The 13,520-nt window shown below is 28.1% G+C and overlaps 1 protein-coding gene across 1 annotated transcript in view; it reads left to right on the top strand.

The window, feature by feature from the left end:
- Window positions 1-13,520, top strand: part of LOC136983640 (embryonic polarity protein dorsal-like) — a 43,687-nt gene that overhangs the window by 14,389 nt on the left and 15,778 nt on the right. Inside the window, exons 2-7 of the mRNA XM_067280441.1 lie at window positions 4,517-4,593; window positions 8,598-8,800; window positions 8,871-9,022; window positions 11,370-11,461; window positions 11,543-11,683; window positions 11,809-11,907. Of these exons, the coding sequence (XP_067136542.1) occupies window positions 4,551-4,593; window positions 8,598-8,800; window positions 8,871-9,022; window positions 11,370-11,461; window positions 11,543-11,683; window positions 11,809-11,907 (730 nt within the window). The 5' untranslated portion in view covers window positions 4,517-4,550. The remainder of the gene's footprint in view (window positions 1-4,516; window positions 4,594-8,597; window positions 8,801-8,870; window positions 9,023-11,369; window positions 11,462-11,542; window positions 11,684-11,808; window positions 11,908-13,520) is intronic.

The following is a 13,520-nucleotide window of genomic DNA, read 5'->3' as shown; positions in this document are numbered from 1 at the left end:
TGTACTTTATGTTAAGCTCCTAATAGGAGTGTTAACCTCCTATCCTACATTATAGGAGTCTCCTGTAATGTGAAATCTCATTTTATGATTCCCCTATCCAACTTCATGATCTTTCTTCTCATATTATTAATTATCGGATTTTACTTTTTAGAAATTTATACTCTAATACATTCCATGTTAGCTAATTCTAAATTTTTATTGACAAATGTCTCAAACAAAAAATGACTAAAATGACTTGTTAAATATGGTTTTTTGAATATTTTAATATAATCACAGATGGAAGACATTTTGTGTGTCAGTGTGTGGTTGAAGATGATAGTAGTGATAATGAAAACTGTGATAAAAAGATAAGTACTTTCAGTTTCAATAGGAATGACTGATGATTCACTTAGTAGTGATGAAATGCCATTCTGGTTAATATAATCAAAGTATATTTTAAATTATTATTTAGAGGCAGGAGTTGGAGTCGGACTTTCTAAGATTGGAGTTAGGGGCTTGGTCTATTGACTTTGCAGCCCTGCTTATTATATAGAAAAAAATGTATCTCAATAATAATATATACATCTATATGTAACTGTTACAAATATTATTCTAATATACAGTATACTGAATTCAGCATAATACTTTTACTAATTGTGAAAATTGGAAAAGATAATTTTCTAAGGTTTACACAATAAGTTTAATTTCCTGTGTAAGAAATATTATAATTGTTACATTTTTGAACATTTATATTTTATTTTATAAAACAGGATATTTTCATGTTTGTTTTGAATATAAATTTGTTAACCAGGCAACTTTTTTTTAGCATTCTTTGCTTCATTCCAATTCAGAATTTTGTAGATTATTAAGAATGATAACATTAATAATCAATTGTGGTCTTCCTGAATAGTTGTTTTTTTTCTACGAATAAGTTGCACAAGAATAATAATCATTATAAATACCAGTTTTGGACAATGTATTATTTATATTCATTACATGCAACAACGAATGGCATAATTAAAAGACAAATAAAAATTATTAGGTGTAAGATTTTTAAATTTTGAAGATTAATTGGATATTTTCATTTGATAATGTCAATACAGTTAATTGATGACAAGATACGTTAATGTGTTAGTTTAGAATGTACTACAAAATTAGTTATGCACTGATGTATTCAGCTACAAGTTAATGTCATTTTGTATCATCAGGCTTATTCTTACTTTTTTTATTTTAAAATATGTATTCAAATTATTGCATTGAGTTTGGATAAAAATTTGAAATTTTATGAAGGAAAACTAATAAACAGAATATGTAGATTTATTTTATTTTTTTATTTTTAATAGTATATTTATATATATATATATATATATAATCGAGACAAGTTAATAATAATAATAATCAGTGCAGAGCCCAAACGGTTAGGAATTGAAAGTTGAAATTTGGTACACAGTTAGGGTACGTCATGAGAACGCACACTAAGAAGGGATTTTTCGAAATTCCTCCCCACGGGGGAGAGGGATAGGATTAAGGCTTAACACTTCCATCAACAATGGAAGTGTCAAGAGAAAGCAACGTGCAAGACACAGATGCAGTTTTTTCATTTTTGCGGGAAATCGAACATATTCTTAGACCCATCTAAAAATTCTCTAATTAGTCCGGAAACAGGGAGACCCAATTCTTGCATTCTGTGAAAATGGGTAAGGTTGACTATAACGTAATAATCTTAATCTTCGTTATCGTTACTTTTGCCTGAGCAACGCTGGGCCCACCCGCTAGTATGTATATAAATGTTATAACTTTATATATACATTAGTTATGATATTTTAAGAAAAGAACATATATTTTTTAAAATTTTAAATATGAAGATTGCTTATATTGAGGCTTAAATTTCTGACATTATAAATTAAAAAGTTGAATACAGTCACTTCTAACTTAACAACCTACTTGTTTAATGATCACTTGGTCTTATGACTAGCTCTCCAGTATGGGAAATTTCCTTGTTTAATCTTAGTTTAGTTCTTGCAGTTGGTCAGTATTCACAAAGCGTTTACAATCTCCAAGATTACATGTTTTGTTTATAAATTTGTATGCTATTGAGCATCCCATTTGAAGGATTTGATGACTAAAGTATTAATTTGAATGTCTTTTTTTATGAATAAACTTTAATGTTTTTGGTATTATTTTTTTTAGTTTATATGATTATATTTTTATGTTCTGTAATATGTAAGAGATGCAAATTAAAACAGTTATCAAATTGGAGTTTCGTTTAGACCTTTTCTTTATTTATAATAAATAAAAGTGATTAAGCTCCTCATTTAATGCCCAATTTGCTAATGTTCCTAGTTGTAGGAATACCAGAACTTTTTAGTGAAAAAAATTTGTGCAAATGTTTAACCAAAAGTCCTATGTCTTTGTTTTTTTTTTTTGGTGAGTAGGATCAAACTATTTGCACAAGCTGCTTCAATTCTTTCTTGATTCTTTAATTGTTGGTATTGTATTTTTCATTATCTTGTATTTTATCATTATTTCTGTTTTTTTTTTTTTTTAATTTGCTATCATTTACTTTAAATTTCTAATTTTTTCTGAAAGAAAAATCTTGCTGAAATTTGATATATTCTGTACAAGAGAAAAAATACATGATGTGAAGGACATCTATGTCTAGTGGTTGTTATAACCTGTATTATCAGATAATTTGTAAGCAAAATTGCAAACTCTTAAGAATAGCAAAATTACCCGAAAGGTAATTGTGTTAAAAAGAGTAAGGTAAAAACAAAATCATATATAAACAACAACCAACCCTATACATTAAAGTTTTCAAATGAATGCCAAATTTATCAGTTTGACTAAAGGTAGGTGGCCTACCCTTTAGCCAAATTGATTTATATCTAATTATTTACTAGCATTTATAGTAGCTAGATAATAGTTTAACAATTTGTTTCAAACAAAACCACAGTTGCCAGAATGATAAATCACAAAATTTTTGACTCCATCAACAAATTAACTGGAAAAAAAATCCAAACTTCCAGAACATCAAATAGATGTTCTGGAAGTTTGGAATGGTTTTTTTCAGCCTTTCAGTTGATATGGACTGAAAGGTGTTGAAAACATTTATAATCTGTTTATAGTTTTCATTAAAGTTCATGTCTTTAATAAGCAGAATAATGAAGAAAAGTTTTTAATGTGGTGCCAAATTTAAAACTGTCTTCAAATCACAAGATTACATATAAAGTAATTCATTTTGCAATCTTATACTCAATCTGGCTACTCTAATCACAATTACAAAATAAATAAATTTTTGATGATTTAAGATTTTATTCTTTAATAGAACAGAGATTAAAATTTTATTTTTTCTATCGAGCATCTAAACAACTAGCTCAAGTCAAAGTAACCTTTTCTTTTATTCCACATCAGTATACTTTTAAACAATTCAAACATATCATGTGAAAGACCTTTTACTGAAATATCTAACTTGCTCAATAATTGAGAAAATTAAAAAAGGTACATTTTATGACCGATCCATACTTTGTGAAAATGGAAAAGAGGAGAATGTGTGTGTTTCTTTTATATTATTTTCTTCTTTTAAGCATTCCTACTTCAAAACAACAAAAGCACATGATGTATTTTTGTACCTACAATTTAAAATAAAGTTTTGAAAGCATATCTGAGATGTAAAATACTTGAGAGGTACTGTACAATATGTAATATTAAACAACTTACATTAAATAATTTGTATTATATTGCATCTGTACCTGTACTAGGCATTATGCTGTACTGTACCGTAATGTAATTATAATAAATACTGTAATAGATTGCTTGTTAATTTACTATCACAGAATTGTTTTATTTACATATTTTATATGCCAACATCCAAGCTTGTCTAATTAAAATTTTTTGATGATTCAAATTTTGTTGTAGTCCCTTCAATTTCAAATTATTTGAGTTCTACTATATTTATTTAATATATCATAAATGAAAGTTTGGCACTTGGTAATACAAAATTAAAGTATCTTTCCTTATTAAAGTAGGAGGAAGAGAGAGAGTGAGATACAAAATCATCTTATCCTATCTTTTAATGATTCCAGTCTAAAATGTATGTATGATTTAGTATGTATGATGTATGACCAGAGTTTAGTATGTTATATATGAACTTCATAAACTTAATCATTCCAATATTTAATAAGTTAAAAATCATAACTATGGGTAACACCCACAATCAAATGCATTTTTTCTGCCAATTTTCATTTAATAAATTTTTTTTGTCGGGTTTTAAATATCAAATGTTGTTTACGTATTTATTAAGAGAGTTGCCCTTGATAAATATGAAATTATTTATAATTTTTAGTAATTTGATATTGTTATATAAATAGTCATCATTATGATTATGATGGCAATGTATTAGTTATAAGTTACTACTTAATTACTAAAAATACATGAAGAAATAATTATTTCTGATTAACAGATGAAGATTTTATTCGAAATAGTAATAGTTATTCATTTTATCACAATATGATACATCTATTTTTTTTTCTTTTTTTAGATTTACTGATACCAATGGTGAATTGACAAGCAATATGAACTTGCCTAGACAAGAGTCAATCACTATTGAAGATGTTGGTAAGTTGTTAAAAAATTTCATTAAAGTTTTATTAATATTGTTATCATAATTGTAGAAAGAACTTTGTATAGAACGATCATGGGCCAAATTTGATTAATTCTCTTAGTTATGCAAAAAATGTAAAAATAATATATCCTTGGAATTAGGGTTTCTCATTTTCTGGTCTTTTGCTTGACCTGGGATTTTGAGACAAAAGTGAAATGTTTTCCAGGAAATCCTGGGATAGAATTACTTATTTTTAAGATAAACAAAATATCTTGAAATCAAATGATATAATTATTTTTCATTTTTTAAAGTAATTTAATATGTTCAGCAACCTCCAAAATCATATTAATAATACTGTGTAAGATATACCATATATTAAAAATTACCTTTGAATTACATAGAAATTTTCACAAATAAAAAAAATTTATTAAAGTTTGCTGAAACTGCATACAACAACAACAACAAAAAAAAAACCAATGCTTCGAATTGAGTTGAAAATTTAAAAATAAAAAAGAACTTAAATCAAACTTCTAACTTAAAAGGTAATTTTTGTCTTTTAAATAAAATGTAATACAAAGTATTATTGTGAATTTCTATAATAAGATTTTAAAAGCAAAGATGGTCAATACTCCTATCATTCAATCTGATTCTTATTTTAATAACGCACCGAGAATGTCCTTTCCGATTCAATTGATGTGAGTGGAATCGTCTTTAATGCATTTAAGAGAAGACAAATGTGTGTTTTTTCACCTGTAACCTGGAAAATTTCTAGTTAGTTTTCAAGATTGTAGTACTTTTTTTGCTCTCTAGTATTCTTGATTTGTCTACCTTGGCTGCTTTAATAGAAACATCAAGTTTATAGCCCAATAATTCGGCAGTTTGTTTGTCTTTAATAATCATTTAGGTTTATGAAGTAAAACTTCATACTTACAGACTTTGTACTCATTTGTATCCTTGCCCAATTTGCACAACCTGGCATTACGCAGTTATTGAAGCTACTGAGCATGGTTAAAAATTAAGAGCATAAGCACAATTATTGCAGACATTACAGGTTCTGACAAGTAAAGAATTTTCACAGTACTGCCACAAATAAGCTACATATTGATTATTGACCATTTGTGACATGCCATAATGAGCAAAAATTTAAAAAACTAATAAGTAGGTTTAAAATCAATAAATTAAACATCAAATGTTGTTCATGTATTTATTAAGAGAGTTACCCTTGATAAATATGAAAATATTTATAATTTTTAGTCACAAATGTATTATTACAGTTTGTGAGTTAATTATACTTTCTATTTGCAAAATTTCCTCAACCTTAACACAAAATAAAAAAAATTGAACTTTTAAGAAATTTGTGGGATTTTCTGGGTTAAAAAACAACAGAGATCCTGTTTGAGAAACCCTACTTGGAATAATCATTGTTATTTTGTGTCATTAGATAAAAACTATGCCTGTAATAATACATTCAATGATATTTATTTAAATTTAAATTTTAAAAGGAACTTTAAAAAGAATGTGTGTTATTTTACCAGTTTCTCTGTTGTTTTGTGGAGTTAATTGATTTGGCAAGTGAACAGTTTGTATATAATTTTTGCTTAGAATATTTGAAAAATATTAATGACGATGAAAATGAATATTGAATAAAAAATTGTGTGTTTGCGTATGTAATATAAAAATTGTATGTAAAGTTTAAATTTTGTTGAAATTAGTTAATTGTGGATATTGTATGAAAGTGTTATATTTTTTTGATTAAATTCTAATTAATATTGTAATAAAGATAAATAAGTATTGCATTTTGAAGCAACTTTTAGAATATTTCTTTAAATAATTTAAATTCATTTTATTTCTTCTAAAACAGTAAAAAACGAATATAACAAGTAGCTGACATTTACAAAATCTATTAATCTTGCTCATCTGTAACTTGTAAAGATAATAGTAGTAAGCCTTTATAGCTTTCAGATAATATTCTTGAGGTCAAGACTTATTCTAAAGATATTCTCAAATTATGCCCTCAAAGCTTCTTTATATAAATCTTTTAACTGTAAAAGTTCATTATGTAAGCAAGCTTTGTAAAAAATCATTAAAAAAATAAAATTTTATTTTATTTTTATTAATGCAAGCAAATCTTTCTACATTCTTATTTTAAAGAATGACTGAATATTCTTATGTGCAAAGTACTGTTAAATAAACTCTTTAAAAAATTGTAGTGTCATCAAATGTGTGTTTAATTTATTTAAAGTATAGGGTAGATGTACCAGTTTTGGCCAGTGTAGTACCAGTTCTGGCCAGAAAACAAATTTAATTTAAAAATATAATCACAAATAAAACAAACTTTTATCGTTAACTGTGTGAACAGTTAACAATAAAAGTTTGTTTCATTGAACAGATTTGAATATGTGGTGATAATATTTTTAAGTTAAATTAGTTTTCTGGCCAGAACTGGTACACTGGCCAAAACTGGTACATCTACCCTATCTTTAAGAAAAAATCGTTGTTATTTATTTTATTATTGGAACTGTAAAACATGAAAATATCACTGTTACAAAGAGTTAAGTATATTTGTTACTATTGTGGCAAATATGTAACTAACAGCTATTACACACACACTATTTGTGGAGCCTCTGTTGAAAAATAAGATTATGCTGTACACTTAAATGTTAATTATGTATTGACTCAGAAAATGTTTCCAAAAAGAGAGAGGGCTACACAGTACCTCAATCAGTAGGCTAAGAAAGTGTCAAAAGGTTTACATTTTTTAAATTCACATTTTCTTCCTTTTTAAATAAGTTAGACTGTATGAATTGGCATTCTACATATTGATTGTGGACGTATCAATTCACACATTATTTTACCTGCATTTAATAATGATTTTAAATCAAATCTAAAACAAACATGGCATAAATGAAATCATACACCTGTAATCAGTTAAGTGTTTCCCTAATGGTGAATAGTTTGTTTTTTTGCAGTGTTTCTTCAGAAGTTTCCCTACATCAAATAGTTTTTTATTCAAATGATGGAACACAAAGATACAAAAGATGTCTGTGTAAAAGAAAATGTCATTGTTGCATATTTTTTTTTAATCATATATTATTATGCAAGTGGAATATCAATGTTCATTGTGCATTCACTGCTAAGTGTTAAAACCTTCTTACAAAATCCCAGTTTCTAATATGTCCATACGGGAATATTAAGTCACTGTTTACAGTTGACATTCACAGTGTTATGTTTACTTACACAGCAACATATAGGACAGAATCAAATATTTATTTTAGAAAATTACAGGAAAATTTAATGGAAAAGATACATCAAATAATTTTTTCAGAAAATACTTTGATTAGTTATGTTAATGTTCTTTCATGACAGGATTTTTCTTGCTGTATTTTAATCGTAAGCACAAATAATGTTTAAAATGGAATTTTTCATTTTATCATTATTTTTTTGACATTGTTCAAAGCGTGTCTGCAATGTTCCAAACTTTGAACATGCTATAGACATTTAATTTTGTATAAGTGTAACCTGATGCAGGCCCCTAAATGTGATCAAATATGTTTGCTTTTTAAACAGTTTCTGCTGGAAAGTATGAGGAAGGTTTGAATTTTCTATGTTTAAATGCATTTATTTATAAACAAACAAGTTTCTCAGATATATATAAAGTTGGCATTAAACATACTAAAGTTGGCATTAAACATGTAGATGTAGTTGCATTTCTTTTGTATATTTTACAGGTAATATTTGATACATGTAATTTTTTAAAAGACATTAAGATTGCAACTCTTCTTATCCTAGGTAAAAATTCTTTGTTAATCACATTAGTAGTATAATTTAAACTATAAACATATAAATCTAGAAAACGGGAGCATAAATCAAATGAACAACATGATGGTTGTTTGATTTATGCTCATGGTTTTGATGATTTTTGAATAACAAAACTTAGATTTATCAGAATTTTGTTGTTTATATAATAATTTTAAAATGCATAAAAAATATGTATATATTATGAAATATTTTCATTTAGATGAAGTTATCAGAGGACAACAACCAGGGCAGTCAGATGAGATGTGTAAGTCTAAACTCCCTTCAGCTATTCCAAGAATTGTCATATTAGAACAGCCTGCCAGTAGATCTATAAGATTTCGATATGAATGTGAAGGAAGATCAGCAGGAAGCATACCTGGAGTCAACAGTACATCAACAAATAAAACATATCCAACTATACAAGTAAATTGACATACTTGATTTTGTATTATATGGTATAACAATATTTTTAATATTAAAATATTTTTTTTAGATACAAAATTATTCTGGATCAGCTGTAGTTGTAGTTTCTTGTGTGACAAAAGATCCACCTTACAGAGCACATCCGAATAATCTAGTGGGTAAAGAAGGTTGTAGACAAGGAGTATGTACTGTAATAATCAACAATAGTGATATGACATACAGGTATAGTTTTCAGTTTTAATCAGTTTATAAATTGTTCATAATATTCATAATAAATAATAATGGTGATGATAATGTAATTTTGTAATAAATTGTTAATTGGGCTGCAGTTTGAAAAATTGTAGACCTATAAATTCTCACCGACATCTGTCTCTCTGTCTTTTGTATTGTACAAGGATATGCCGAAATATATCTTGTTATGGAGATAAGGGAATGTAACGAGGACCTTACAATGTACGGAGTAAATCGGACAAACCAATCTTCCTCAATTACTTTTATTAATCGTATGGAATAAACAACTGATTGCCTGATTCCTACAGACGACGATATTCTTACCAATTATAAGAATGGCAACGGTTCTGCGATCGAACTAGTAATTACAAAAAAAAATTATAAACTAATACGTGATTAAACTAGGAATATTATACAATTCTTTACACAGAGGTATATACAGTAGCCATATTTCAAGTCATACATTGTTACGAAATACGGTTTCTTTTGTCAGCCACACGTGGTTATTACTTGGCCCGTCACGTATATATAATTTAAGATATTACGTAAATAACGCTCTTACTAGTGAATCGGGTGATCATAGAGTCTTCTTCAACACTTGTATATTCTGAAGAGTAGAACCACGGCCGGATGGAATTGGATTGTCCTTAAAGATTCCTCTTCCTCTCTATCTTTCTATCTCTTCTTTCTGTCCAATCTCGCTAGATTCTTTCCGCATAAAAAGTGTCTTACACGTGGAAGCGTTTCCCTTTATATCCCCCACCATCCGGGGCTTCATCTACGACGTTTGCTTTTTCCCAGCCAATCCAAAACCGCGATACAGCCATGACATCAAGGGTGGTACAGGTCACATGACAAAGATGGCTGCGTGTTGCAACTAAAACCCGATACTTATCTCGCAGCAACGGAATGAGATTACATTAACATTTCAAAATATCAAATTATAACAATAGTCGCGGAGCACTACACTTTCCTTAATCTTGAGAACGGTTTTAGATAGATGAGAGTTGAGATCAGATATGGAAAGCTTAGGGACAGGAGGCTCTAACTATCAATATACAAACTTCTGATATAAACCAGAAGTCAAGTGATTTCAATTAAAAAATTTTTCCCAGAATGGAGTTACATAGATGATTGGCCTGAGACTGTTGTCAGGGAAAGTATGATGTACAAGAGACAAGACACTTTGAGATACAGAGCATATATCTTAAATTAAATAAATTAAAAATGTGATTAAAACTTGCGGCCTGGAATTATGATGATGTCACAATAATTTTTGCTCATTATTTTTAGAATTTCGTTATGTGTCAATGATTTTTAATATTTGTTTGAATCATTCATGTTCTTTTAACACATGATTGGAATTTAAAATTGGGACATAATCTGCTCCACTTCATAACCACATTCTTTTCAAATTATCTTTCAAACAGATAACCCACAGATTATTCATGCAAAATTACAGTATTATCTTGTACAATAGAATCTGCTTAATGCGATTGCTTTGGACTGACTTAGAATAATAATGATAAATGAATTTTGTGTAAAATAAGCAACATTTTTATAATTTATTTTAACTTGTGTTCTGGGATCCATTAATATTGATAATATTAAATAACTACTATTCTTATGTAAATGCAATATAGCACAATGTATTATGTTTACACAAAAAGTGAAATTATGTACAGAACAGTTTTAAAATTGGAATAACTAAACAACTGATAACTATTACAATAAAGAAATAAGTTTCTTGTATAGACAATACATACAAAATGTGTCTTTATACAATCTGTCCTTTCTCATGCAGACGAGGGATAAGACAGTTCCATGGCACAGTCGACCTTTTATTTGAGGCTTCTCGTCTGCCTCTAAATGTAAAACAGTCCAATAATTTATTTTTAATTGTGTTGCCACTGCTAGAGGGGAATATTGGACTGTTTTACATTTAGAGGCAGACGAGAAGCCTCAAATAAAAGGTCGACTGTGCCATGGAACTGTCTTATCCCTCATCTGCATGAGAAAGGACAGATTGTATAAAGACACATTTTGTATGTATTGTCTATACAAGAAACTTATTTCTTTATTGTAATTAAATCATCCTGGCCTAATTTTAGAAACTGATAACTATATTTGTTTTGCAATCAGCAGTGTCTTCTCTATATGCAAATTATTTTATTATGTAAATGATTATTATTGAAATAGTTAACTGCTTCAAAACACTTTTTTGGCCAGATAAATGATTGAATTGTATAATGTATTGATTTCTTTAATCTTGGAACAATTTTAAAGTATTTAACGTAATAAATTACATAATTTTAATATATTATTTAACTTTTTCTAGTTTTACAAGTCTAGGAATTCAATGTGTTAAGAAAAAGAATATTGAAGAATCATTAAAACTTCGTGAAAACATAAAAGTAGATCCATTTCTAGGTAAGCAAATTAAATTGCTATGTTTTTTTGTTGACTTCGAATGAATTAATTATAATTAATTTGCTTAATTTCTATTTTAAGCTGGATTTTCTCATTCTTCAATTATTAACGATCTTGATCTAAGTTCTGTGCGGTTGTGTTTTCAAGCATTTATTAAGGGACCAGATGATAAGTACACGGTATCTTTAACCCCAGTAGTTAGTGATATCATATATGACAAAAGTAAGTAAAAACAGTTCTATTAGTTTAATTTCATTTTTAAATAAAAGTTTAAATATAAATTTAATTATAAATAATATGTAAGTATTTTTACATTAACTATATATTTTATATAATTTATTTTTCAGAAGCTATGTCAGATCTTTCTATTTATAAACTTAGTCATTATTCTGCTCCTGTTTCTGGTGGAACTGAAGTTATTATGCTTTGTGATAAAATTGTTAAAAGTAAGAGATGCTTTTCAGTGTTCTCCTATTAAAAATTGCTTATAAAGACTTAAGTTCACAATAATATATTGAAAACTAAATTTTTCTTTTACTGATAGATGACTTTAAAGATCACTCGCATCTTATTACAGTAGAAACTCTATTAACTGGGAAATGATGAAAGGATGTGTCACATAATTGAAAACCACAAAGAATTTTCATTTATATAACAGCTTAAAATAACAGTTTTAATATATAGGATAATTAATCTTAATTTGCACAATTCTTCCTGTATATGAACATATTAGGAATGCAAATCCAAAGAAATTATGATTTCATTATATAGGTACAATGATGACACTGTTCTTGACGTTCCATTTCATTTCAGTTCCATTTTACCATTTCATGAGATGAATTTCACACATGCTCTATGCCCTTAATATTTGTGTAACTGTGAGGTGTCATTTTCTGTTCAATGAAAGAGTTTATTATAAAAACTGTTGGTTGTTGATATAGTTCATAAAAATAGAATTCATTATTTAATTAATATAAGTGTTGCTACATAAAAAAACTCACTCAGTAGCTAACCAGTACAACTGATTGCATGACAATGTGTTTATAATCAATTACATGATAACATAAATTATCTCATATTTCTGCAACTAGTTGTGTAGGAATATATCATTGATTGATAATCCTGTAGTTGCAAAAAATTAAATTTTTTCCCCCTAAGCCTGTATCTTTACAGTTATATGTGGTTATAAATCAAGGGATACCAATATGTGAAAACTCGGTCAGTTTTGCCTTCCATCTCACTGAAGATGGCTGTTAAAAAAAATCATTGAAAGTTGATAAGTATGCAAATACCTCTCAACTCTCTCCAATTATCGTCAATGTTCCTGACACCAGTTAGAAATATACTAGATCTCATCCTAACTCGTGAGTTAATTATCTTTCAAGTGGCTAAAGATGTTTAGAAACAACCAGAAATTTTAGAAGGGTATACTTTAAATATTAAATAACAGAGAATGTGTGCGTTACATGGATTTCATGAATATGTGGGCTGACGATGGAGTTATGCATAAATCCAATCCAAATACAAGTTACCATATAACTATATACAATATATTTATTATTGGAGATTATAATTTTCAAATGAATAACAACTATGATAAAACACATAAAAGTTATGTTTAACAATTATACAATGGAGGATTTAAATTCTACTTCACTAAATCTATCCTGATGGGAGAGAGTTTACATAAGATAATTACATTACCTATGATGGAGAGTTCTTTGGGATGAGCAGAGGTGCTGAACCAGGGGAGAGATGAGAGCATTGGCTAAAGCGAGGCATCAGAGAAGAACACCACAACATAAATGTCAATACAAGAGCAAGTTGGAAGGTGTCCTCTCACATTTTACGCTGTAGTTCCTCCAATAGAATTATTGGAAAATCACACCAAGCTTCTGATGTGCGATTGAAGTTAGGCAGTTTTGCAGATATAAGAGTGAGATATTGCACTCGAACTACTTCTTTTGCAGGAACTAAACTATTAAGTTAAAAGGGGAACTTCTCTCTGTGACTAAAAGGAAGTTCCCCTTTTAACTTAGATAGATAAATTATTTCATTA

This window comes from Centruroides vittatus, unplaced genomic scaffold, assembly GCF_030686945.1.
Source record: "Centruroides vittatus isolate TY-2023 unplaced genomic scaffold, ASM3068694v2 contig_884, whole genome shotgun sequence".
NCBI classification, from domain to species: domain Eukaryota; kingdom Metazoa; phylum Arthropoda; class Arachnida; order Scorpiones; family Buthidae; genus Centruroides; species Centruroides vittatus.
Note: the sequence above shows the minus strand (reverse complement) of the source record. Positions and strands in the feature narration are given on the sequence as shown.